We start from the raw sequence: 27,980 nt of genomic DNA on the forward strand, positions 1-27,980 counted from the left end.
ACGCGTCCAAAGAACCACCAGGCAGTCAATTCTGTCGCTGCCCCCAGCAGACCTACCTCGCTGCCCCCATGACTCTCCCTTCCTCTCTGACCCCCTGGAGCCAGTCACCCAGCGGTTCTTCACAGGCACCGTCCTCGGGCATTCCGCTCAGGCAGGAGTTAGGCAAGGTCTCGCCACGTTAGGGTGTAGTCGGTCGAGGGGAAGGCGGAGGTCCTGTGCAGCCACTCCCCGCCCAAGTGCTCTCGGCTGCTGACTTCAGTGACACCAGTCGTCCCAGTGGTGTGTCAGTTGACGAGCAAATAGCTGAGGCTTGGAGGTGGTGGGAAGGGGAAGCCAGCAGGTACCTGGGTCTGGACCCCTTACCACTGTCAGAAGCCTGTGAGCTCCAATCGGGCTAGGGGCCAGCTCCTTTCTCGGCACTGCAGCCATCCTGGGAAGCCAAGACGAGGGCATGGGCCTCTCGCCTGGAGAAGGAAGGGGAGGGTCTCGGCCGCCACCCAGCCAGCCTGCTCTTGCCCTACCTCGATTCCGTGATCCTGCGGCTGCTGCTTCTCGTTTGACACTTTGTGAGAAGAACAGAAAGGATCCCCTCGGTCAGAAGGACATGGCCTCGCAGGGGACAAGGCTAGGCACGGGCCAGCTTCCGTGCCCGGCACCCTGGGCGGAGCGCCTTGGGGGCAGTAGCCCTGCTGGGACCTTCATCTCGTTGCCTCCTGCCGCCTGAGATGCCCTTTTCTCAAACACGCCGTGCTGTGGGCTCAAGGCCAGGCACGGTCAACTCCACAAGGTTTGGGAACGCTAAATCCTACCTATTTTACTTTAAACGGCAAAGACTCCTCCCTGCTTGATGGAAAGGGGGAAGTTGCTTTTCCATTCTCTGAAATTCCTTCTCTGAGGACTCTCGACCCAGAACTCGGTGGTTCCCCAGGAACTGAATCAAGGGAGGGAACAGGTTGTCTGGGAAAACAGGAGACTTGTGCCTGCTCCCTGGGCCCGGAGGCAAAGCAGCTGGAGCCAAGGGCCAGGCCTCTGGCTGCTCCCTGTGTTAGCTCCCCACCCCACCCCACCCCACCCCACCCCACCCCACCCCACCCCACCCCACCCCACCCCACCCCACCCAGGAACACAGGCCATTCCAGCCAGGCCAGACCCCTGGGGATGCAGCCTCCTCACCACGGGCAGTAAGTAGGCTATGAGCAATCAAACGAAACTGCCTGCTGCTGGGGGGGGGGGGGGGTGAACGGGACGGGACAGCCTCTTACACCCCAGCTGTTTACAGCTCAAGCTCTGGACACCCACAGGGGACACAGGGCTATGGAGTCAGTCCTGAGGTCAGCCAAGCAAGTAGATGGCCTGAAAGGAAGCAGAGAAGGCTTGCTTCGCAGGTTGTGGTGGGGACTGAGAGACATGCCTTTGAGAGTTGGCACAAGCTGCTTTCTTTATAAAGCCCAATGAACTTGGCAAAGTACCCTGATCACTGTGGCACCATGGGCCTACGACCTCTGCCTGCCCCACCCGCTCTGCAGGGGACAGCCCCACCTAGGCAGGGGCAGTGTTTACTAGGGGCGCTTCCTCTCTGAGCAGTGCGGACCCACAGCGGAGAGAAGGGTAGCAGCTGTTGGCCTGGTCTAGCCCTTTCCTTTTGCAGATCAGACACTGAGGCCCCAGAGACCAGGGGATGCATCCACTTGCTCACCTGGTCTGAGCTGTCCAGGACCCGTCCCACCTTCCAGGCCAGATGCCTTGGCCCAACACCTCTGCACTGTCCACCAAATGTTTTCATGGGCATGACGCTCACAGGAGGTTCTTGGCATGTGTGTGAGGGAACATAGGGAGAGCCTGAAGAGGTTCAAGGATTTGGGAGTAACTGGTAGAAGTTGGGGGGACAATTCTACTTGGATGCCATCCACCCACCCTGATGGGCAGACCTTCCCGGAAGCCAGCATTCCTGGAGCACTGGCATTTCTGCAGGCAAACTCCTAACTGCCTGTGCCTGCAGGGGGTTCTGGGACTCAGTGTGTCCCTGAGAGGAAGGACAGCCAGGCAGGTCAAAGTGGGGGGAGACAGGCTAACCCTTCCCAAGTCTGGCTGGGCGCTGCCTTCAGTCTCCGCAGGTGGGCTGGCCCGCGCCACACCGGAAAGGACGTTCTGAGCCCAGGGGCAAACCTGGCTTCCCGGGTGCCCCCAGGACGAGGCTCTATTGGGAGGTGGTTTCCAGGGCCCACAGTGAGGGAGAGCACCGCAGCCACAGGCTCAGGCGTCAGCTGGCTTTATTGGGTGCGGGACGGCTGGGGTGCCGAGCGTGTCGGGGGCTGGCCTTGCCTGTGCAGCTGAGGTTGGGCCTGTGTTCGGTGCCTTCTCGCCTAGTGTCCAACAGTTTGGAGGATTTCCAGGGCCAAGGAGGCCACTGCACTGTCGGCAGACGAACTGTGAGGAAAACAAAGTCAGGCTGAAGAGCCGCCTCGTTCAAAGGGGCTGGTGTCCGATGCACCAGATGCTTCTCCTAGGGCGGCCCCTCCCCAGTATCTAGAAGCGCAGAAACCGTGTTCCCAGGCTGAGGTGCGAACCCATCAGCCACACCCCCCCAGTGGGGCTCAGAACTGGCCCCACCAGCACCCCTAATCAAGGCCTGAGCTCTTGGCCCACCAGCTCTCAGCATCTGAACGCCCTGGGCCAGGTGCATTGATGCTGAGCTGTCAGGCAAGTCAGACAGCAGCCAGACCCTGCTCAGCCTGGCCCGGGTCCCACGGGGTCCCGCGGCGGGGCCTGCCCAGCGCCTGCCTCCAGCTGACTTGTACCAAAGACCGAAGATCCCAGACCCGCCTACAGGCTGACTCCTGCTCCGTGTTGCCACTGGCTGGCCCATCAGCCATGAGTCTTGGGTGTCTTATTCCCATAGGTGTGGATGTGCAATTAAGAGCTTAACATGGAGACTGTTACCCGAGCAAACTGAGACACATTTAAGCCTGTGCGCTAACAACTGTTAGCAAAGAAAGAGTGACACACAACAATGTTCACCTTGAAGTATGCAGTTAGCTGTGGCACCTCCCACTACACACAAATAGAGCTGTTGTCAATCAGGTGGGGGCTGCATAGAAGGGGGCCCCCGGGGGACAGGGCAGGAGACGGGGCTGCGCAGCCAAGGTCCCGAGGGTCTGCCCTGCCCACTGAGCCGCCCCGGAAGGCTCAGTGACTGGCAAAGGGCACGTCAACCTGTGGCAGAGCCAATCAGAACCGAGAGCACTGCCATGCCCTCCTTGGTCACCATTAGAAAAGCCTTTCTTCAGCAAAGCCCAACCTCCCACCGGCCTGGAGTGCTGGGGGCGGGGGCGGGGGCGGGGGAGGCCACCAGCCCCACGGAGCCCTGAGCCTCACTTGACATTTGGTCGAGATTTAGGTGCATCCTGAGGCCGCACTGGCCTGGAGCCGAAGGCAGACTGAGGGCCTGCTAGGAGGGTCCCACAGGCAGCTGGGGGAAGGGCTCTCAGGAGCCAGCCACCAAACTGTTTGCTCAAGGCTGGGGTCCCCAGGGGTGGCTGTGTGCGCAGCCCGAGTCCTTGTCTGCACCTCACATCAGGGCTGCCATGGTGAGGCGGGGGCCTCCCATCACATTGGCCTACCCTTCCCTCACCCACAGGAACCATGGGGGGGGCGGGTAGCCCAGGAGGTGGTGTCCCCCTCCCCCACCCAACCAGGATTAAGTACAAAAGGATGGAGGGTGCCCTGCCTCCACCACAGACTCGCCGCAGCAATCACGTGTTTCTTCAAATGAATACCATCCCAAAGCACTGAAAACAGGCTTCACAGAACCCTGTGGTGCTGACCGCTACCAGGAAATGGGCAGTCAAGGCCTTCGAGGTGCGGCCTTCTGCCCAGGGTGGGGACGGACAGCAGCGGGGGCTCAGGACTGTGGCCCCACACCTCCGGCTATTTCCCTCAGCACGGGGATGTGGCCGGAGGGAGGAGGGGTCACTGCATTCACTGACCACTCCTCAAACCCCCCACGCCCCACCACTTGCCAGGCTCGGTGCCGCCACACCGGTGAGCGGTGAGCCGTGAGACGGCCAGCCGGTGGGAAGCACGGAGGCCTGGGGACAACTCTTTATCCCTGTGCTTCCCTTTGTCACTTGGCACTAACATTCACATAAACAGTATAAGCTCTACCCCCACCAGCTGTTCAGGGGTGCAGGGGGTGCGTGTCATTGCAGAATGAACCCTCCCTGCAGCCCTCACCCCACTGAGCATCCGCATGACGGTGGGGCTGGCGCTCCTGGGTGACAGCGCTGCCTGGTCTGCCCCTCAGTTCTAGACACTGCACAGCTGGGGCGTGGAGGCAGAGCTAACCTCACACTCCGATTCTGGGAGTCACATGCTCTGCTCTCTAGGTTCCAGGTTTTCCTTCTGGCCAAGCGGGGCAGCCTGGTGCTGCCGGGCAGGCTGAGCTGTCCGTTCTGACCCCAGCCCTTCCCTGACCTCCAATCCCTCTGCCAGGTGGCGGTAATGTCGCCTGTGGCCCGGGCTGGCATGGGGGTGCGTGTACACAGGCTGGTTACCGACCACCTTATGGGGTTCATCACATCTCCCACCTGTTGTCCCCTCCCAGCTAGTCATAGTCCACTCCCCTCCTCGCCTCTATCCCCTATAGATGGGGTATTGGGGGGCTAAGATACCCTGATTTTTATCCCTCTTCCTGTTGACACCCCTCATTTGGACAGTGGGGGGTCCCCAGGGGATAGAGACACAGCGACCATGCTTCTTCCCATGCTGGGAGGGACCTCAGTGGCAATGACCGAGTGGAAGATGGTCCCTGGTGTGTAGAGGGAGTGGGGGACAGGCGGAGAGAAGAGTGGGTCAGTGTTTGGGGAGCCCAGTAGATTGCACTGGCCCTTCCTGGGCTACTCACCCGCCAGCCGGGGCCAGCCGCTCCAGCGCCCGCAGGAGGCTGCCCGCACCCTTCAGGCTCTCCAGGTGCTTGTCATTGGAGGTGACCTGCAAAGGCGGGAGAAGACAGTGGTTGGTGGGCCCAGCCCCGACTCAGCCCACTGGGTGGGCACCCCGAGTGTCGGGCTACCTGTGGCCTTGGGGAGCAAGCCTCAGCCCCACCCCACAGGACGCTGCTGCCCATGGGGACAGAGGCAGACGGTGGGGACCCTTGGGGAGTCACGGGCGGGGGATGTGCCCGGTCACGGTGGGGTGCCTCAGGTGGCACCGGACTTTCGGAAGGCTCTGCCGTCTCCTGCGCGTCTGTCACCTCATTCCCACAGCCTCGCCTTGCACGGTAAGCTGCGGTGTGTTTTACAGGTGAGGTCACCGGGGCTCAGGGAGACACAGGCGTCACCACCGCAGGACCTAGGGCCCCAGGCTGGCCTCAGGTGACCCCCTGCTCAAGTGTCCCTTCCCCTTGACCGCAGCAGCCCAGCCTGGACTGTCATCGCCCAGTTCTAAGAAGAGGCTGAAATTTCTTAGCCACAGGGACAGGAAGGTCACGGGGTCATTAAACTTGCAGGTGGACTCTGCACCTGCGCCACCCCACTCCCAGCCTCATCCAGCTGCCAGCTCAGCTGCTTGGGGTGCGCTTGCTGCAAAGACCTGCATCTTCAAAGAGCTGCATGTAAATGCCCTGAAATCACACCTGACTGGGGGCGCTCCAGAGGCTGCTGCTGGGGAAAGCCGGCTGTGGTTCAGTTCTGCCTGAGGTGAGCACAGGCTGACACTGACGGCCGGCCCTTCGGGGAGCTGCCCCAGAATGCGCCTCATGCAGGTCCGCTGAGCTGCACCCACACCCACTGCCCTGCCCAGCCCTCCCATGGGACTGCGCTCCAAAACAATCGCCCAACAGGTTCCAAAGAAACAGTAAGACTGCATTTACTCGCAAGGCTAGTCAGAAGGTGCAAATGGGAAATACAGTGAGAACCACACAATCAAAGGAAGGGACCAAAATAGCATCATGTGAAACGGACATAAATGTAGGCATCAACAAAGCCAAAAGAATTAGTGGAAAATTATGTGATTTGGCCACTTAATGGGACTCTTATGAACACCACCAACTGTTGTCCTGCATATAAAGACGAGTTAATTAGAAAATAAAAATTGTAAACAATATCAGGGACTCCAGTTCTGGCTGAGAGAGAAGAGACATGCTCCCCTGCTCTCCCTCCGAATGCAACTATGAAACCTGGACAGAGTGTACAGCACAGCTACTGGAGAACGGTGAGAAGCAAACAGCGACAGGCAGGCGGGGAGGGACACTGGATCCACCTCTCTTCTTCCAGGAAGGCCAGCAGGACTCAACCAATCCCACCCCCGAGTGAGCACTGTGGGCGAGGAGAGAGCTCGGAGAAGCCAGGCTTGGGGAAGGGAGAGGAAACCCCAAAGCTCAGAAGAGATGAAACGGGTATTTTCCTTCCTTCTCCTCCGCTCTCTGTGGCCCCAGCAGTTCTGGTGGCAATAGCGACGGTGGGGACGGCAACAGCGGCAGCCAAAACTCTCTTCTCTGTCCTCCCAATGCTTGGCCCAGATACGACAATTGTGGAAGTCAGTGGGGTATGGCCAGACAGAGAATGGGAGACCCAGGGAACCGGGAAGAGCTCGAGAAAGCAACCCCATTAGTTTATGAATTCCTAGGCTCACCCTTAACTTGTGCTTGCGTGGAACTGGTCCAAACAGCACACTCAAAACCCAGCCTGACCCTTGGAGGAAACACAAGAGAGATCCGAACAGCATTGCAAGTGCTTTGAATCTGATATTGAACTTATAATTCCAAGCTGCAGCCTGAACCTAACCAACATAACTGCTTACTAAAATAAAAGTATCAATAGTCTCTGTAGGGTTTCAACAAGACACAGTGCCTTATAATGTAATATTTAAAACAGGATAAAATCCAAAAGGTGGGCATCCAAACAACCACAGAAGTCTCAACTCACATGAGACAAGACAATACATAAGAAAATGACACAGATGTTGGAAGTATCTGACAAAGAGTTTAAAGCATTATAAAAATGCTAAAACAATAACACTTGAAGTAAGTATTAAAATAGACTATAACACCCTTGAAACAAATATTAAAATGGAATAGAACAGTATGAAAACAGAATAAAGTATTAAAATAAAATAGACTATAAAAATTAGAAAATATAAAGGAGAACCAAAAAATATATATTAACAAAAAATAAATAAAAAGCCAGACTCATCAGCAGAATGGAAAGAGGCAGTGAACTTGAAGACAGATCAATGGAAACGATTCAATCTGAGCAACAGAGGAAAAAATAAAACGCCAAGGACAGAGCCTCAGGGACCTGTAGGACAATAACAAAAGGCTTGTGTCACTGGAGCTCTAGAATAAGAGAACAGCATAAATGGATGAAAAGGTATTTGAGGAAATCATAGCTAACACTAGTCCAAGTGTGATGAAAGACATGAACCTATAGATTCAAGGAGCTGAGAAAATGTCCAACAAGATATCCAACGAATCCACACCCAAGCAGTTCATAATCAAACTTGAAGCCAAGGAATGTTGAAAGCATGCAGGAAAAAAAACGATGCATTACTTAGAGGGGAACAATGATTTGAATTACTGTGGATTTCACTTCACACTGAGATCAGAAGAAAGTGACAAAACATTTTTAAAGTGCTAAAAGAATTACCAAACTAGAATTCTATATCTAGCAAAATATTATGGAATTAAAGTGAAATAAAGACATTCTCATATGAAGGAAAATGAATGGAGGCAGAACTGTTTCAAAAGAATTGCTAAAAGTTGTTTTGCAGAGAGAAAGGAAATAATACCAGGAAGAAACCTGGAACATCAGAAATGAAGGAAGAGCAACAGAAAGGGTAAATATCTGAAGAAACATAACAGAATATTCTCTTTCTTTAAAATAATGCTTGACGATAGAAAAGCAAAACATATAAATTGTCTGATGGGGTGCTGCTGTATATAGATATTTTAAAAACCCTGAAGCATAAAGGGGGAAGGAGCCTGTAAAGTGTTATGGTTTCGATATTACAATTAATGATTATAAGAAGACTGAAAAGTAAAGCATTTTATAATCCCAATAGCAACCACTAAAAAAAAAAAAAACCTTACACAGGGATAGTAAAAAAATACATTAGGTAGTAAAAATATAATAGATTATAAAATGTAATGCTAGTAAAAATAGTTAAAGAGCTTTATAAAAAGGCAAGAAAGAAAAAGAAAAATGGGGGAAAAACAGACATCAAATAAAAAGGTAGATTATATCCTAACATATCAAGAATAGCACTAAGTGAAACAATCTAAATGCAGCAAATAAAAGAGATTTTTTGAGTGATTAAAATATTACCCAAGTATCCTATCTAATAAAAGAGAAACATGGTAATTAGCGTACGACCGCTATCCTTCCCATTGGCTAATCAGGGCGATATGCAAATTAACTGCCAGCCAAGATGGCGGCCGGCAGCCAGGCAGCTGGAAGCGAACATGAGGCTTGCTTGCTTCAGTGACGGAGGACTCCATCGTTCCCCACCTGCCGCTGCCGGCCTCTGAGCTGCAACTCTAAGCAACTATGTTACAAATATAGAAGCTAAACAAAACCCCAGAAACCTGCTTTAGTCCCCGGGCTTCAGCCAGCAGGATCGCAACATTGTTTCAAATACAGAAGGTAAACAAAGGCCAGAAACCTGCTTTCAGCAGCGGAGGCCTAAGAGCTGGAGTCTCAGAGCTAAAGCTGGTCAAGAATAAAAAAGAAAAAAAGAAAAAAGGGAGCGGTTGGGAGCTTCAGTCACCCGCCAGCATGAAAACAGCCCTCAGCCCCTCACCCAGACTGGCCAGGCACCCCAGTGGGGACCCCCACCCTGATCCAGGACACCCTTCAGGGCAAACCAGCCAGCGCCACCCATGCACCAGGCCTCTATCCTATATAGTAAAAGGGTAAAATACCTGCCAGCACCGGGGATCAGCATGACAGGGGGCAGCGCCCAAACCCCCTGATTGCCCTGCGGCTCTGTGTGTGACAGGGGGTGGGGCCACAACCTCCCTATCGGCCCTGCTCTGTTCGTGACAGGGGAAGACACCCCAACCCCCTGATCAGCCTTGCTCTGTGCCTGATAGGGGGGAGCTCCCCAACCCCGATTGCCCTGTGGCTCTGTGTGTGACAGGATGTGGCGCCCCAACCCCCTGATTGGCCCTGCTCTGTGTTTGACAGGTGCGGCGCCCCAACTCCCCCCCCCCCATGGGCCCTGCTCTGTGTGTGACAGGGTGTGGCGCCCCAACTCCCATATCGGCCCTGCTCTGTGAATGACAGGGGTGGCGCCCCAACTCCCCAATCGGCCCTGCTCTGAGCCCGACCAGGGGCTACAACTAGGGATTGGGCCAGCCCTCTGCCACCCTGGAGCAGGCCTAAGCCAGCAGGTCGTTATCTCCTGAGGTGTCCCAGACTGCGAGAGGGCACAGGCCGGGCTGAGGGACCTCCCCTTCCCCACGAGTGCACAAATTTTTGTGCACCGGGCCTCTAGTATACTATCTATAAACAACTTAATTTGTATACAGTATGATAGATAAAAGGATGAAACAGATAAACTATGCAAATATGAATCAAAAGAAAACTACGTTACAATCAGGCAAGGTAGACTTCAGAACAAAGAAAATTAGGGATATATAACATTTTGATAAAAGGATTCTGTTAACAAGAAGTTATAATAATAAGTGTGTATGTTTCTAACAATGGAAATTAAAAATACACAGAGCAAAACCAGGAAAACAGACAAGTCCACAATTGCAGCTAGAAACTTAAAAAAAATTACTCTCCTAGTAATAGACAGCATGAGTAGACAAAAAATCAGCAGGATGTAGAAGGGCTGAACGACACTATCAATGAGCTGGATCTCACTGACATTGTAGAGCACTAAGCCCATCAATGGCAGAACATACATTTCCCCCCAAGAATCCAGGAACATATTGTACATTCACCAACATGTACAATATTCTGGGCCATAAAACAAATGTTAATTTAAGAGAACTGAAACCATATGAATTATTTTTCTGATCATAATCAATTAAATAGCAATAACAAAGATAACAGAAATATCTCCGATCACTTGGAAATTAAATAACACACTCCTTATAATCCTAGGATCAAAGAGGACATCCCAAGGAAAATGAGAAAATATTCTTAACTGAAATTAAATGACTATGTAATATACCAAAATATGTGGGATAAAGCTAAAGCAGTGCTTAAAGGGAAATTCATAGTACTAAGTACTTATATTAAAAAAGAAAGGTATCGAATCAATAATCCAAGCTTTTGTGTTAATAAACTAGAAAAAGAAGAGCAAGACAAATGCAAAGCCAAAGAGGAAAGGAAAGCAGGAGCAGAAATCAAGAGTAATATGATAAATGCAAACCCAAATATGTTAATATCTACATTCAATGTAGATTTAACAAATACTACAAGTAAAAGACTAAGATTTTCAAACTAGATATAGAGAAAGTAAGACAAAAGTATATGCTGCTTACAAGAAAAATACCTTAAATAGGAGGGCACAGAATAGCTTAATGTAAAAGAAATGCTACACAAGCAATAGCCAAAGACATCTGGTGTAGCTACTATCAAAGCAGACTTTAAGGCAATAATCATAATGACAGAGACATTTCATGGTTTATTCAAAGATCGACCAACCAGGAAAATATACCAAGTCTAAATTCTGTATCTAATACCAGCCTTAAAATCCACAAAACAAAAAAATGACAGAACCAAAGTGAGAATGAGGCAAATCCATAATTATGGTGGTATACCTTTCAATTTCTCCAGTAGCATGCCAACAAAAATCAACAGGGGCATAAAAGTTTTATACAAAATATGAACAAATTTGACCTAATTTACATATATGTAGAGAAAAACACCCACCTAGTAACTGCAAAATATATATTCTTTTCACGTGTATTTGGAGCTTTTTCAAAATATACCGTATGCTGGGTCACAAAGCAAGTTCTGACAAAGTTCAAAGGTATAAACCTAAACAAGTGTAAGTACTACATTCATGGATTGGAAGACCCAGTATAGTAAAGATATTTTCTCCAAATCTAGGTTTACAGCAATTCCTATCAAAATTCAAGCAGAATTTTCTTTTTGTAGCTATAGACTAGCTGATTCTAAAATTTAAATCTATAAGTCTTACGAACTAGAATAGCTAAAACAATTTTGAGAATAAAGTTGGAGGAACCAACTGACTCACTATATAGCTATGGTAACCGTCATGCTGTGGGGCTGGTAGAGAGACAGCTACAGAGATCAGTGGAATAGAGTCGAGAGCCCAGACATAGTTTTCACAAATGAGCAACGATAATCGAGTGAAGGACAGACAGGCTTTTGAACAAATGATGCTAGAACACAGAGGCACATGTGTAAAAACATGAACCTGCACACATTTCTTACAATTACATAAAACACAATCCAAAATGCATCACAGATCTGAATGTAAAACACAAAACTTCTAGAATAAAATATGGGAGAAATTCTATGTGAAATTGGGTGTGTTGATGAGTTTTTAGATACAACACAAAAAGCATGATCCCTGAAAGGAAAAAAAAAAATGACAAACTGGACTTGATCAATATTAGAAACTTTGTTCTTTGTAAAATACTTACTGATAAGAGAATAAAATAAGCCACAGACTGGGAGAGAAAATATTTGAAAATCATATCCTATCTAATAAAAGAGAAACATGGTAATTAGCGTACGACCGCTATCCTTCCCATTGGCTAATCAGGGAGATATGCAAATTAACTGCCAGCCAAGATGGCGGCCGGCAGCCAGGCAGCTGGAAGCTAACATGAGGCTTGCTTGCTTCAGTGGTGGAGGACTCCAACGTTCCCCGCCTGCCTTGCCGGCCTCTGAGCTTGCAGTTTCAAACATTGTAAAAAATATAGAAGCTAAACAAAACCCCAGAAATCTGCTTTCAGCCCGCCAGTATCTCAGAGCTGGAGTTATACATTGTTTCGATTATAGAACCCAAACAAACCAGATACCTGCTTTCAGGAGCAGAGGCCTCAGAGCTGGAGCCAGAGCTAAAGCTGGCCCAGAATAAAAAAAGAAAAAAAGGAGCAGTTGGGAGCTTCAGTCACCCATCAGCCTGAAAACAGCCCTCAGCCCCTCACCCAGACTGGCCAGGCACCCCAGTGGGGACCCCCACCCTGAAGGGTGTGTGACCAGCTGCAAACAGCCATCATCCCCTCACCCAGGCTGGCCAGGCACCCCAGTGGGGACCCCCACCCTGATCCAGGACACCCTTCAGGGCAAACCAGCCAGCCCCACCCATGCACCAGGCCTCTATCCTATATAGTAAAAGGGTAATATGCCTCCCAGCACCGGGATCAGCGGAGCCGGGAGGCCTCCCGGCACTGGGATCAGCGTGACAGGGGGCAGCGCCCAAACCCCCTGATCGCCCTGCGGCTCTGTGTGTGACAGGGGGCGGGGCCACAACCTCCCTATCCGTCCTGCTCTGTTCGTGACAGGGGAAGGCGCCCCAACCTCCTGATCAGCCCTGCTCTGTGCCTGATACGGGGGCGCTCCCCAACCCCCTGATCGCCCTGCGGCTCTGTGCCTGATACGGGGGAGCTCCCCAACCCCCTGATCGCCCTGCAGCTCTGTGTGACAGGGTGCAGCGCCCCAACTCCCCCCCCCCCCCCACGGGCCCTGCTCTGTGTGTGACAGGGTAGAGCCATAACCTCCCCATCGGCCCTGCCCTGAGTGTGAGAGTGGCGGCGCCCCAACCCCCTGATTGGCCCTGCTCTGTGGGTGATAGAGGGCGGTGCCCCAACCCCCTGATCCACCCTGCTCTGTGTGTGACAGGGGGCGGTGCCCCAACTCCCCTATTGGCCCTACTCTGTGCGTGACAGGGGGGAGCTCCCCAACCCCCTGATGGGCCCTGCTCTGTGCGTGACAGGGGGGAGCTCCCCAACCCCCTGATCAACCCTGCTCTGTGCGTGACAGAGTACGGAGCCCCAACCCCCCTGATGGGCCCTGCTCTGTGCGTGACAGGGGGCAGCACCCCAACCCCCTGATCGGCCCTGCTCTGTGCATGACAAGGGGTGGCGCCGCAACCTCCCTATCGACCCTGCCTTGAGTGTGACAGGGGGCGGTGCCCCAACCCCCCAATCGGCCCTACCCTGAGCGTGACTGAGGGTGGCATCGCAACCTCCCAATCTGTCCTGCTCTGCGCATGACAGGGGGCGGTGCCCCAACTCCCCAATTGGCCCTGCTCTGAGCCCGACCAGGGGCTGCACCTAGGGATTGGGCCTGCCCTCTGCCACCCGGGAGCAGGCCTAAGCCAGCAGGGCGTTATCTCCTGAGGGGTCCCAGACTGTGAGAGGGCAGAGGCCGGGCTGAGGGACCCCCCTTCCCACTCGAGTGCACAAATTTTTGTGCACCAGGCCGCTAGTCCTATATAATAAAAGGCTAATGTGCAAATTGACCGAACGGCAGAATGGCTGGTCTCTATTATGTGCACTGACCACCAGGGGCACACGCTCAATGTAGGAGCTGCCCCCTGGTGGTCAGTGCATTCCCACAGGGAGAGCACTGCTCAGCCAGAAGCCGGGCTCACGGCTGGCTGGCGAGCACAGCGGTGGTGGCGGGAGCCTCTCCCACCACGGCAGTTGGACATCCTCCGAGGGCTCCTGGACTTCAAGAGGACACAGGCTGGGCTGAGAGACTTACCCCTCACGCACCCCCACCCCCTAGTGCATAAATTTCGTGCACAAGGCCTCTAGTATCTGATAAAGGACTTTTATCCAGAACTTATAAAGAACTCTTAAAATTCAACAATAACCAAGCAAATTTTTAAAATAGGCAGAAAATCTGAATAGACACTTCACTAAAGAAGATATGTAGGTGGCAAATGAGCCCTTGAATAGATACTCAATATCACTGGCCATCAGGGAAACACATTAAAACTGCAGTGCAATTCAGCCACATACCTATTCGAAAGGCTAACGTTTCATAAACTGACGGTAACAGACAATAACAGACTATAACAGATGCCAGCAGGACCACAGCGAGTCCCCCTTCCTGCTGGTGGGAGTGCAGAGCAGCATGGCGCTTTGGAGGACGGTGTGGCAATTCCTCATGAAATTAAGCACAACCTCATCCTACAACCCAGCAATTATACTCTTGGGTACCCGCCCACGTGAACTGAGAACTGATGTCCACGTAAAAAGCTGTGTGCGGAAGTCCACCGCAGCGTACCCCCTAGTCACTAGAGAACGGGAGGACCCGCGATGTCCTTGGACAGGGAAATGGAAAGACGACGAGGAACGCACGTGTGCTACCTGGTTTATACGTCTGATTGGATCTGCAGAATGAGATGTGAATAAAGATAAATCTGGGTAATTCTGAGAAGACAAGAGTGTCCATTCGCCTTGCTAAATTGGTTTGTCCTCCGGCACCAGCTTTCTGCAATTAGTCAGGTTTGCAATATTCAGATTCCAAGTGGCTTTGAACTGAATGATCCTTAGGCGTGAATTTCTCCTTTCTCCCCGAGTTTGGCCACTGAAGCGTATACACTGAGATGGACACCAACCTTCCTTCAGAAGCCCCCGCTGTATCCACCACACAGTGTGTGTGGCCTGCAACCTTCCATTTAAACTTGCCCGAAAGCCAAATGGCAGCTCACCTACTTCTCCTTCGAGCTACGTGAGCAGAGAGCGTTGGCTGCACACTGAGACCCACAGAGGACTCTCCTTGCCATCGGCAGGACGCATGCTCCCCGCGGGCCTGCGTTCATGGCCAAGCGACTCCTGGACAACCTCTCTCGGCTGAGGCGACTCTCAGAAGTACAGGACGCAGGGGGCTGGCGGAGGTGCCAACACAGTGCCGCTTCCTGTGGGTACTGCTTTCGTGGCTAGCGGCCCGGTCGTTCCCACAAGCCACGGCAAGCAAACTCGATTTTATTTTGCAGGAAGGTGCGACTGTAGCAGAGGTTCCTGGGACGCTGAAGAGTCCACAGGGGGGTGGTTTCATTATTTTCAAACCTTCGGGTGGCAGGTGGCCGTTTCCTGCAAACAGCCCTGCCGGCCTCGCGTTTCTCTGCTTTATGCCGACGCCCGTCGGCGGATGTGGAGCCCCAGCGCTGCCTGGTGCTGCTGACGAACGCCTGCCTGGGAGCCGCCCGGTGAAACCCATCTGAAGGGAAACATGGGTCCTACCAAAGGCGTGCGGCTCACCTGCTGCCAGGACCGTCCACAGCCTGGTCTTCTCGGGGTAAAAGACTGGAACGTTGAAGCTGGAGCCAGCTGGAAAGCTGGGCCTCCCCTTCTGTGTACCTGATGGACGACACACAAAAAAGCTGCTCGTGTATTTGGGGTAAATATGTCGCTTCATTCGGCCTTCCACATGGTGACCTGTCAGTCGGCATTCAGGCATCACATGTGTGACCGGAACTCTGAAAGTGTCTAGAATTATCCCTCGTTTCCCACCGGCTCACGACCTACAGGTGGTGGCTTTGTGCCCGCCTGCGGGGACTTCGGCTCCCCAGGTGCACACTAACCACAGGCGTGTCCCATGTCCCGATGGTGCAGGACCCTGACGCCGCAGCCTCTTCCGTGTGTAGCTGAGGCTGCAAGGACAGCGGGGACAGTGGCTTGTCCGGGACAGAGCGGCCACTGAGGGACAGAGCCAGGCCTGGTGCCCACCCACCTCATCAAAGGCCTGGAAAACGTACGTCAGATGCGCTGCACCGTCCATCATCGCGGCCCGTGATGGATCCGCTCACGGTGGGAGCCACAGCATCAGCTCCATCCGTGCTCCGGGCGAGCTGCTCCATGGAGAAATGGTCTGGGGGATGCGAGCGGTGGCTGCACACGAGTCAGGTGTGGGCAGGCCGTGGGGCCTCGTTCGTGGGCGTGTCGTGACGGAGGTCTAGATCGCAGTGGTCCTGAGTGCGCGTGGCTCAGGAAGCTACGTTAACCCTGGTTTTCTAATCACGAGCTCCCCCGGACAGGCCCAGGCAGCACCGAGAGACGGAAAGAAATCGGGGGCCCACGGGGACCACAGGAGGGCAGCCCAGAGGCCTGTTGGCACCGACACAAACTTCACGGGGGAGAATTACTTTAATTCCATGGGCTTCAGATCTCAGGAATACAAGTGAAAACAAGCAGGTAACTCTGACAACTCTACTTCAGAGAGTTTAAATCCCCAAACAAACCTCCCCACCCACCCCCTTTATTTTGTTCTCTTAACATATACTTTGCCTTCTCTCCAGCTGAGGTTCCTCTGTTACTTCAAAGCCATTTCTACCCACTGCGAATCGAGACATGCTACCCCCAGCCACGGACGCCGGGGATGGGATCTGGCAGCCCCTCCCCTCCTCTACCGGCTGCTGCTCATTCTGGCCCCTCCAGAAACTTCCCCAGCTGCTGCCAGGGCCCACCTTTCCCATCAGAGTAGAGCGAGACTGGAAGGGCACAGCCCAGGTGCTCAGCGCGTCTTCCTGGGACGCTGAGCGACCCTCCCGCACAGCCCTCAGCTGCCTCGCGGGGCCTGTGCCTTCCCTGGGCCCTTCAGAGACGTCATGTTCCTCCACAAAACCAAGTGAGGCCTGTCCGGCCAGGGCGAGCCGCGGAGGCTGATGTAAAAGACATCGAGAGGTGTCCCGTCTCGGGCCTGATCCCCAGGGAGTGATGGGGCTCCCGGGGGAACTCACTCGGGGGCATCTCAAGGGAAGAGGTGGGGTCTTGCCAAGACAGGCCCCGTCACAAAGCCCGGCTCCCCCAGATCTGGCCCCGATCCCCGTGAACAAGGTCATCTGGACGGGACTGAGTGGTACCGGGCTAAGGAGCATCGTCCTGGTGACCAGGTCGCCCACGGGGGCGCCTTCTGCCTGTTCTGCGTGAAGCCCAGCGCGGCTGGAAGTCGCAGTGAGACCTGGCAGCACGGGGCCCTGGGAAGTCGTGGCATCGGAACATGGCGACTGCTCGGGGTGAAGAGGGCTGCACAGGACAGGGAGAGAGGACACGCGGAGGGAGAGCCGGGCCGTGTCTGGCTGGGGAAGGCGAGATGGCGCCTCCTGCAGGTGAGGAGGAGGCTGCCGTTCTGCCCGGAGCCCAGGTCCCCAGGGAGCGGCTCCTGCACTTGGAACGGTGCGAGCAGGGCGGGGTGACGTGAGCGCCCTGAATGCTCGGAGGCAGAGGCGAGCTGCCTTCAGGGAGGACACCCGTGGGAAGGGCTTTTCCTCCTTCGCGTGACCTTTCTCTCCTCCTGGGGTCTGCATGCTCCCCAACATGGCCGGACGGACACCTCCCTCCTCCGCCTGCACCCGTGGCGCCTGCTCTCCCGAGGCCCTGGCGGGAGCCACTGAGCAGCGGCACGTTTCTCTTTCCCGCGCCATGAGAGGCATGGTTCTTTTCTAGAAGAAAATTACCCATACCTCCCTCCTTCCTTCAGGCCAGCCAACTCCCTTGGCTCTCTGTGGGGCAGTAAAAATCCTCTCTTGCTTAGAAACTGTTCATAATTACACTGGTTTCTGGCCATTAAGTCCAGTAAGGTTTGGGAAACCTTAAGCCTGACCCAGCCAACGACCCAGCCAGAGAGCAGCTGTAATTGGCAGAGTTAGGGTGGCAGGCCGGCAGCGATGGGACCAACCAGAGGCATTTCCCCAGAGGACTGGCCCCTGGCGCTGAGACCGCGGCCACGACACACTTCCCGAGGCGGCGGCCCTGGGATGCCAACCCGGACACGGACGCGCTGAGATCACCTCCGCAAAAGGGAAACCGTTCGCGTGGCCACTAACCGCGTGCGACGGCGAGTGTGAGACGGCGGGTCCCGGGCGGGAGGGGCGGTGTGCAAACCTGACCACAGGCCCCTCGGCCGAGCTTGGGAACAGTCTGCGTTCACACGGAGGTGTCTGTGCCGAGGGATCACTCAATTTGGTGTGCACGCACACGCGTGTCCGTGTGGACACACATGAGTGTCCATGCGTGTGTGATGGCAGGGCTTTGAGATGAGTGGCTTAACGGTGCCCGTTTCCAGCCCTTTCCCTGGATTACGTATTGCGGGGGGTTGGGGCGGGGGGAGGAATAGAGCGATTTCAGTCAAGGAGGCTAGACAAGTCCTCACGCCACTGAATGCAGACACGCCACCCACTGAGCCACTCTGCCGGGGCCCAGTCACTATGCATAAGGACGACAGGGAACGCTCACAACACAGTTAAGTATAAAAACACGTGGACGTGAGGACAGGTCCGGCCGCCTCTGGTGGGAGAAGAAAATTCACACCCGACCTGCTCCCGAGGCCCTCAATCTAGCGAGAGGCGGGCGGAAAAGGGGTCCCACTCATTCCGGGGTGAGCACCCCGAGCAGCCCTGTCCGCTCCGTCCAGGGGCCCACGGACACCAGCTGGTGTGACCCTGCCTGTGCCGGGCCCTTAGATTCAGGGGTCAAGTCAGAGCCTCCGCAGGGAGACCAGTCTCCTGGGGCTCAGGGGCAGGCGCCTCGGGGCCCCCACCAGCTCAGCAGCCCCCGCGCCCGTGACAGGACCAGCGGCAGCGGAGAGCTGGGTCTGAGCTCAGAGTCTGTCACCGCCTCTGCCTGGCGCGTCCTCCATGTCACCCGGCACTGCCGGGACCCAATGGAGCGCGCGGGGTGGCCACACCAGGAGGAAGTGACACGGGAAGGAAAGGAAAGCACATTTGTTCACACGACTAGAGCCGTCAGTCACCACTGAGTGGGACCCAGGCCGATGGACGGAACCCGGGCCGATGGACGGGACCCCGGGCGATGGACGGGACCCGGGCCGATGGACGGGACCCCGGGCGATGGACGGGACCCGGGCCGATGGACGGGACCCCGGGCCGATGGACGGGACCCCGGGCGATGGACGGGGCCCCGGGCCGATGGACGGGACCCCGGGCCGATGGACGGGACCCCGGGCGATGGACGGGACCCCGGGCGATGGACGGGACCCCGGGCCGATGGACGGGACCCCGGGCGATGGACGGGACCCGGGCCGATGGACGGGACCCGGGCCGATGGACGGGACCCGGGCCGATGGACGGGACCCGGGCCGATGGACGGAACCCGGGCCGATGGACGGGACCCGGGCCGATGGACGGGGCCCCGGGCCGATGGACGGGGCCCCGGGCCGATGGACGGGACCCCGGGCCGATGGACGGGACCCGGGCCGATGGACGGGACCCGGGCCGATGGATGGAACCCAGGCCGATGGACGGGACCCAGGCCCATGCCGGACCGCTGGCTCCCCTGTGGCTGTGACTTCTGTTGAGGGACTTGATCAGACACTGAGAGACGCCACAGGAGCCTGTTAACAACGATCGCTGTGAGGAAGTGAGCAGCTCCTCGGAGACGCCGCCTGCCCTCCTCGGGCCGGACCAGGGAGGAGGGAGGGGATCCTGAAGTCCCTGGACTTCCACCTCAGACAGACCGGTCAGTGGTCCGCTGACCCAGAGCACCCATCATGCACAGCGGGTTCTGACAGGCGCTGAGTATGTGTGTGGGGGGGGGGGGGCGGGGGGGGATGGGGATGGGAGACTCCCAGCAGAAGTCAGCGGACCCAACATCCCGCTCTGGGCCGAGTCCGATGGACCACAGCGCCGAGCAGAACTGGCTGCACGGGAAACAGCATCTGGACGCGTGTCCGATTGGCCGGGGATGACACTGACGGAGGCAGGTCAGAGGCTCCCGGCACCATCAGAGCCGGGCAGCCCTCTGTGCCAGGTTCTGGCAGGCTCAGCGGGCCAACCTCCATGGCCCTGCCCGCGTCCTCGTGGGGATCCAGGGGGAGTGGGATAGGAAGGGAAAGAGCGGTCAGTGCTGGTGACAGGCTTGGGGCCCGGCCTCAAGGGAGCTGTGGCCATCACGCCAGCGGCCTCCAGGCACCCCAACAGGGATGCAGGGCTTTGGTCCCAGGGACTCCCTAGTGGGTGAGTCTGGAGCACGGCTCAGTCCACGGTCCACGTTCACTACCCCCGAGGCAAGACCTTGCCGTGCATGACACACCCGCCTCGTGAACCAGCAGTTTCCAGCCTGGCTGGGGGGACAGGCCTCGTGCTGCCCTGGGCGGGCACTGGGGGCCTCCCACACGCACTGGTCAGGGCTCTGCCGCCCGCCGTGGGGACCTCTCCACGCAGCCCAGGCCTCCCCACGCAGGGTTCTTGGGCAGCGTCTGCCTCCTGGACTCTCGGCTCGGCCTCCTCAACTCCAGGAACCTCCTGGCTCCATCGCAGCTCGCCCTCCACCTGCTGTGGCCGGCAAACTCTCAAGGCCGTCAGCGCGGCCAACCGCAGCTTCATCTCCCTCTGCGCTGCCCCGCGGGCCCCCTGCCTTCTGCAGCCTGCAGGCCAGTGCCCGGGAAACCACTGCCACACGCAGTATTTCTGTGTGTTCCGTGGGGGGGGCACATCAGCGCCCAGTGCTCCATCTTGCCTGCAGTGGGTCCCTGTGTGGTCACCCGAGTGCTCACGAGTCCAAAGCTTATCTGGCCATCCCTGGGTGGTTGGAAACCGGCGTGCTCGATGTTTCCGTCTCTGTTGCCATCCTGAGGTGGCACAGCAGGCGGACGGCCAGCACCACCCCGCAGCTCAGTCACAGGGGTCACAGTTTTCTTCAAAAAGCACAGGTAATTATCTAAAAAATAAAATTAAAAAAGCCTGGGGACTGACTCATGGTCTTAAAGATGGGTGGCAACCACGGGTCTTAAATCTTACTCATGTTTTGGCACAGATGTAGCCGAGTTAATCATAGGCCTGGGCCTAGAACACAGGACTGTAACTAGCGTGAACCAGAACGGAGTTCTGCTGGACTTGGCTCACGGCAGCCACGCAGAGTTCTGAACCCTCGACAGGCAGTGGGCACCGTCCCAGGGGGCTGGGCTCCCATTTGTTGGGAATCCTGTCTGTAGCTCGCGGCCTTCTGTGGCCAGGGTTCCTCTGTGTGGCAGCGGCGGAGGTGAGGGGGTGGGGGGAGGCCTCCACCAGAGCCCCCCAGCTTCGAGACCGGGACGCGTGCTCCGTCCACGGGTGACGCGGAGATGCCGTGCTCGGCACTGCCCGCCGCTCTGGCTCCGAGGCCCACGTGTCACTGGGGCGGAGAAGAGCTAACGGGGTCGTACACACCTCGCTGGGACGTCACAGGGAAACCGCACAGCCCGGAGCTGGGAAGGAGCAGCTTCCCTACCCCTTTCTACAGGGCTGGGGGGGCGGGGAGGGGGGCAGCAGAGCTGCTGACGGATCCTTGGCTGCGTGGGCTTCGGGTCATCAGGCCCGGGAGCCGCTGGGAAGCTCTCCGCTCACCCCCTGCCAGGTCCTGGCCAAGTTGTCGGTGGCGAAGAACAAGGCAACAGCACTTTGCTAGGGGCTGCAATTAAGCGCGGGTCTGGGCTTTGCTCTTGAAAGTATTTGTCTGATTTGACCTTATGTTTAGGTGATTTGGAAGCAAACCATTAAGTACACAGAAACAACATCGGATCAAAAGATCAAACTTAAAAAGATGCCTCCGAGATCAAAGCCTCCTGCTCATCTTGGCTCCGGGGGTGTCTCTCAGAGGGAGAAAACATCTCTTTTAAGAAATATTCTTTTCAAGGAGAGCTTAGAATCGGCTTTGAGGGAATGGCCACGGGGCGGGGAGACACAGGGCGGGGAAGAAGCGGAGCGGCAGCGGCAGGCAGAGCAAACCTTGCGGCGACGCGTCCGGACAGGTTGGTGCCTCCATCAGAGGTTTGGCGGCTCACGAGAGAACAGCCCAGCTGCTGGCAAACTTGCTCAGACTCTCTCCTACCACCTGCAGGGTCCCGGCCCAGGTGGCTCCATCCCAGGAAGGCGCCCTCCCACCAAGACAGACCCCGCGGCCGCCACCGTCGGCCCCAGGAAGAGCAGGTGGTGGTGAGCTGTCCTCACTGGGCGTGGGCTTGGCCGCAGGTGCATTAGGGAAGGGACATGGATGCAGAAAACATCAGCCGGTTCCCCAGCCCCGTTTCAGGACCCCAGGACCACGGACAGAGGGGTACACCCTCCCCCTGGCCGCGGGGACAAAGCCCGCACCAGTCACCACCACTCCAGCCGCCTCTGACCGGGACTCAGACCAGCTACTGCTGCCTCTGCTCCGTAGAGCCAGGAAGCCAACCTGGGGTCCCGTGCTCCTTGTGGCACTAGCTCCTGTGTCCAAGTGTCCAGAGAGGAACTGAGACAGGTGGAGCTGAGGGCTCCTGTCGGTGTCGTGCAAGGGAGGCGAGAACAGAGCACAGAGTATGATACGAAGTGAAGAAAGACGCACAAGGCCACAGATTGGGTGATGCCAATTATATGAAATATCCAGGAAAGAGAAACCTACAGGAACAGGAAAATCTGTGGTTGCCAGGTGCCAGAGAGAGGGGCGGGGGGGGGGGGGGGGGAGAGGAGGCGGCTGCTAATGGGTATGAGGTCTCTTCCTGGGGTGGTAAAAATGTTGCAAAACTGACCATGGTGATGGTCGCATAGCTCCCTGAATATATATTTTAAAAAACTCCACTGAGCCCAGCCAGAGTGGCTCAATGGCTCATCGTCACCAGAAGGTCACTGGTTCAAGTCCCAGTCAGCGCACGTGCCTGGGTTTTGGGCTCGATCCTGAGTAGGAGTGTGCAGGGGGCAGCCCATCAGGGCCTCTCTCTCTCACTGATGTTTCTATCACTCTCTCCCCACTCCCTTCCTCTCCCTGAAATCAATAAGAACATAAAACAAAACCACCCACCGAACTGTACATTTTAAATGGGTGAGTGGTATGATACGTGAATTATATTTCCACAAAGGTGCTATTTACCAAACACACACACTGGTTTGCTGCTCCCCTCCCTTCAGCTGCCGTGAAGCTCCATGAAGGCAGGAACCGCCCTGCTTGGTTCACTGCTGGGTCAGTGCCCACCAGTGTCGCGCCTGCGCCACTCGCATCTTTACGTGAATGAGTTACCATATTGACATACCTCCCTCTAGTCTTCCACTCTTTTCTCGTGTATTTTTCTATGCAATTTAAAAATATTGATATTATATCAGACATCTTCTAAAAACATTAAAATTCTCTTTAAACATTTTAAGGTCTGAATGATTGTGTATTTTAACATAAAATTGGCAATTACATCTATTTTTTCCAATAATTCTAATTCATCCCTCTGATTTTGAAATACTGATATTTCACTTTTAAGGTGTTTAGGCCAGTGATGGCGAACTCTTTTTTTTGGTTGATCTTTCTTTGTTAAATGGCATTTAAATATATAAAATAAATATCAAAAATATAAATCTTTGTTTTGCTATGGTTACAAATATCAAAAAATTTCTATATGTGACACGGCACCAGAGTTAAGTTAGGGTTTTTCAAAATGTTGGCACGCCGAGCTCAAAAGGTTCGCCATCACTGGTCTAGGCCGTGAACACTGACTCCTTATGAAGTCAATGACCCGACACGAGGATTTGTTGAACTTCTATGACGAAGGAGGAGGTGACACGATCTATTTCCAGCCTCGCGCCCCATCACCACGCACAATTTTAACGACATACAACCACTTTTTTTCTTGGTTAAATACGCATCCCCTGAAGCACAGACTACTGGCTGTATTACAGTGGGAGTCTGGGGATGGGATAAGCCGCCGGCCCTGAATGGAACTGTAATTCCGACGGCTACATGGACCACAATCCAGAAGGTGTTCCGAGTGTCCCGCAGCCAAAGGCTGTCCAGACCACAGACTGGGGCCGGTCACCACTAGAATGGCTTCCAGTGATTACAGACGGGAGGTTTACTCTCCGGTCCTGGGAGGAGAAGAGGGGGATGGGGGAAGATGACCTTGGCCGCCAGCTCCTCTCCTGTGATATCTGCTCACTGTTAACTCATGGGCGCTGCAGGGAATTCCCACTTGACCCCATCTTCCTGCTGATGACCCTTTAACTGACGGGCGTATCTGCTCCCAGGGGCGAAGGTAAATTATTAATGAGCTTAAAAGCAGAAATTGCTCTCAGCTGTTTCTTATCTCTTGAGGAAATCCTAATGGAAGAAAATATAGGTGAAAAAATAAGACAAATTTCAGGTCCTAGTAAATAAGAGGTCTTTGCGTACATTGTTTTACTAAACACATCCGGGTCCGTGGTCAAAGCAAGTGTGTATCCAGTCTGCCAAGGCAAATCCCATCAGACAGACCACCATGTTCATTTTTAAAATATCTAATATTTATTAGGTGTTTTACCACATGCCTGATGCTTTTCTAAATACTATACATGTATCTTGTCCGTGATCGTCCTAGGAACCAGAGAAAAGAGGCATTGCTACTGTGTCCAATGAACAGATCTGGAAACTGAGGTCAGAGAAGTTAAACACCCCGCCCTACCCTCCCCGCAAATCACGGAACTAATAGTGGTGGAGCTGGAGTTACAATTACTGCCTGAAGAACCCAAGCTTTATCCACTGATTCTACAGTGGTTTCTTCAAGTATATAGATACAAAACTATCTCATAACCTAATAGAACTTTGTGGTAATGTAAATATGCTCTATTTTAACTGTCTAAGGAATTAAACAAAAATAAACGTGTAGTTTCTTTAAATGACCAGATGGTCTGCACAGGATTGGAGAATCTGCAAAATGATCTCCGATTCCAGCTCTGTCACTTACTGGTTATGCAACTCACGGAAATTCTCCTGGTGCTGCTGAGCCTGTTTTTCCCACTATAAAGGCACAGGTTTCTTGGGAGGATTAAGGGTAACGTGCGTACAGCAACCATTTCGTTGTGGGCATTCGGCTCAGGGCCATCAGTCTTCTGAAGAGATCACAATCCAGGGGAAGTCCTGTGTGAGCCCTGCCATGTGAACCTGAGGGGGTCGCCTTCATTACCCTAATGACGGTGAGGAATGTGACACCACCAGTCAATTGTCCAGATCACAACACCTATTCTGATCACAAGAAGAGCAGCAGAGTAGTAGTTCTGTCCCCCGTTTCCGTGGGACCCCAGGAAGCATCCGGCCACCTTGTCCAATCCCACAACCCAAGGCTGGGCACCAAGATCCGCTTTTGCCCACCACCGTGCTGGGCAGGACTCCTCCGTTGTGAATACGCCCCTGAACTCACTCCGAGAGCCCCACCCTTTACATAAGCCACGGAGGCTGCTCTGGAACGGGTTGTAAGGTTCGGTGATTTAATGCAAGTAGATCTTACTGTCTTTTTTTTTTTTTTTTTAAGGCTGGAAATTGTCCAAGATCTTTCTGGTTCTAACTTTTACCCTCAGCGTTTCCTCCCAAGATCTCGTGTTTCCATTCCTACTCCAGGGGGCCCTTTAAGAGGAGAGGTGCTGGTTAGGGGGGTAATGGGCTCTGCACAGCCTTTCCCAGGCTCCAGTGCCCTTCAGAAGCTCAGCATTCCTGTGAGAAGAGCTCAGGGCATAAAATATTCAACATGCTGGCATGCAGCTGGCAGACAGCCGCCTGCTCCCTCACCCCAGTGACCCCCACTCCAGCGAGGGGGCCCCAGAGGCTGGACTGGGGCTGCAGGGTCACTTCCGTTGCAGTCCCTGTCTGGACTGATGCAAACGGTGCTTCGTAAAGTGATGCACCGCCGCGACTGGACCCCCTCTAAGGTCGTCTCTCTCAAAGCACCAGCTACAGGCCACCTGCATCAGAATCACCTGGACCTGCAGGCAAAGCAGGTGTCAGCGCCCCGCCCCCGACTCCATGGACCAGAACCCTCGGCAGGGACCAAGAACCTGCCCGTCCACAAAGCTCCCCTGAACAGGAAAGCTTGAGAACCGACGGTTAGAAAAACAAAAACACGGATGCTTGCTTCTAGCCAGCTTATCCAATGCTCAGCACCACCGCTGGCTAGACAGACTACATCGCAAACGCATCAGAACTACATTCAAGAGTTCTGCTTCCCTCAAGTGAGAAAGAAACAGAAATAACTGTGCACCCAAGCCTTACAGGATAACACTGCCAGCATGAAGGTGAGGAGGACACACCGTAGGCAGCAGTCTTTGACTGTGCACCCGGGAGACTTCTCCAGCAAGCCTCTCAAGGTGCTAACCAAAGGCAAACAGTTGCTAGTTTCATGGTCAATAAAGGACATCATAGGCAAAGTTAACAAACATGACAGGCACGGAGGCTATACCTGCCATCGTTAGATCTACATATAAATATCTGGATATAAATCTGTGCTGTACCTGCACATCAGCCAGAAGCAGCCACGGATGGAGGAATGGGAAGAGGGTATGAACAGAAAATTCACAGAAGCACTTGTGGGCAGGGAAAGGCAAACTGAACTTGCAGTGACAGACCACTTTCCACGGAGCAGAATGGATATAAAGGGTGTGCTGACGGGCTGATGCTTCAATTCCTGGTCAGGGCACATGCCCAGGTTGCCAGCTCAATCCTTGCTGGGGGGCGTCCAGGAGGAACCCTATCAATGACTTTCACATGTCGATGTTTCTCTCTCTCACCACCCTCCCCCACGACTCCCTCTCCTACAGTCTCTCTAAAAAAAAAAATCAGTGGAAAAAACATCCTTGAGGATTAAAAAAAAAAAGAAGTATAGTGTTAGGTGGAAAAAAGTTTAAAAAAAGAACAAGATCAATAGCACACAATCATTGGTGTAAATTAAAACCAGACACCTACATATATAAAAGAGCTCGGTGCGTGAGAAGATATTGAAGGGGAGAAGAAAAATAAATAAATCTTGACCCTCGCTGAAAAACAGCCCAAAAATCAGAGGGCCTGGGCACCCGACTAAAGAGAGAAACTTTACATTCAGCTCTAAGACCAAGAAAGGAAGACGCGGGCTAATTAGCGCCCGCAGTGTGCTCTGATCAGATCCCCCATGGCCTCCGCGCTCCTGTGCAACCGGAAGCCAGTTCTGCCCCAGCCGGCCAGGAGCGGACCCGGGAGCCTGCAGCCAGGCGCTCAGCCGTGCCCGCTGGGTGCACAGACACCCGCACATCTGCTGAGGATGCACCCCCACCCTCGCCCTCGCTCTCAAGAGCACTAGCAGGTGGAGTAAAAGGCGGGCCCAGGGTAGGGGGTGGCAACCAGGGCTTTGTTTACACACAAAGGAGAAGCAAACTGAGCTGCCATCAAGAGCACCGAGGAACAGAGAGACTTTAAGAGAAAAACAATAGAAAAACGGGAGGAAAGTGGTGTGAAATGCTCCCCTCCCCTGTGGCTGTGCAGGCCAGCGACCGCCCTGGGTGCACGGAAGGGGAAGGCGGCAAAGCCTGCGCCCCACCATCTCGCGCTGTTTCCTGATCCACCGCATCTCGGTTTGGGTGCTGTGAGGGGTTAAGGCCGCGTGTCCCTGCGGATGAGCCAGCAGAAGCCGCGCAGCCTGAGCTCCGGGTTCTGAGGCTGCGGTTACTCGCAGGGCGGCCTCCCTGTCGACTCAGCCAGAAGACTCTGAGAATCTCTGGTGTGCCCAGCCTGTGCTGGGACGCAAGGGGGACACAAAGAAGACGCAGGCGTGGCCACCCCCTGGGGAGTAGACATCCCGCCTACTGTCCAGCAGTCAGCAATCCATGCTCTGCAATCAGAAAGCTAAACTGAGGGAGGGGGGCTGAGCCATCGGCTGCATTCATGAGATCCTCGAACAAATCCAGTGCACGCCCCGAGTGCCTACTGTGTGCACAGGGGTAGACAAAGGCATGCAATATAAGACCCTGCCTTCATCTGGCAGGGGACATTTACCAAAAACTCGAGAATCAGAGAAAACAAGGCAGTCCCATGAGGGACAGAGCATCCAGGCCAGTTAGGGGAGCGACCACTCAGCGTGCGGACGGCAGGGGCTGACCGCTGTGGAGAGAGCAGGCGGGCAGCGGGTCTGGAAGGAAGGCTTGGACCAGTGGGGAGAACAATGGGGAGACTGTATAAGCAAAAGCAAGGGTTTGAGGCGAAGGGCACCCTCTCTGCCTGGGCCTCCACGTGCCCGAGTTTCCTCTCCATTTCACCAACCGCCACCGGAGGGCACGGCCTCCTTCCCCTGCAGCCCTCTGGGGACAGCCTC

The 27,980-nt window shown here is 54.6% G+C and overlaps 1 protein-coding gene across 2 annotated transcripts in view; it reads right to left on the minus strand.

Moving 5' to 3' along the window:
- Nucleotides 1-1,442: 1,442 nt before the first annotated feature.
- The window catches only part of ULK4 (unc-51 like kinase 4), a 251,617-nt gene continuing 225,079 nt past the window's right edge, over nt 1,443-27,980 (minus strand). For both annotated transcript variants that reach the window (XM_059664478.1, XM_059664479.1), the window contains exons 36-37: nt 4,904-4,989; nt 1,443-2,427 (exon numbers count right to left, since the gene is read on the minus strand). In XM_059664478.1, the coding sequence (XP_059520461.1) occupies nt 2,364-2,427; nt 4,904-4,989 (150 nt within the window). In that variant the 3' untranslated portion in view covers nt 1,443-2,363. The remainder of the gene's footprint in view (nt 2,428-4,903; nt 4,990-27,980) is intronic.

Source organism: Myotis daubentonii, chromosome 14 (assembly GCF_963259705.1).
Source record: "Myotis daubentonii chromosome 14, mMyoDau2.1, whole genome shotgun sequence".
Classification (NCBI taxonomy): domain Eukaryota; kingdom Metazoa; phylum Chordata; class Mammalia; order Chiroptera; family Vespertilionidae; genus Myotis; species Myotis daubentonii.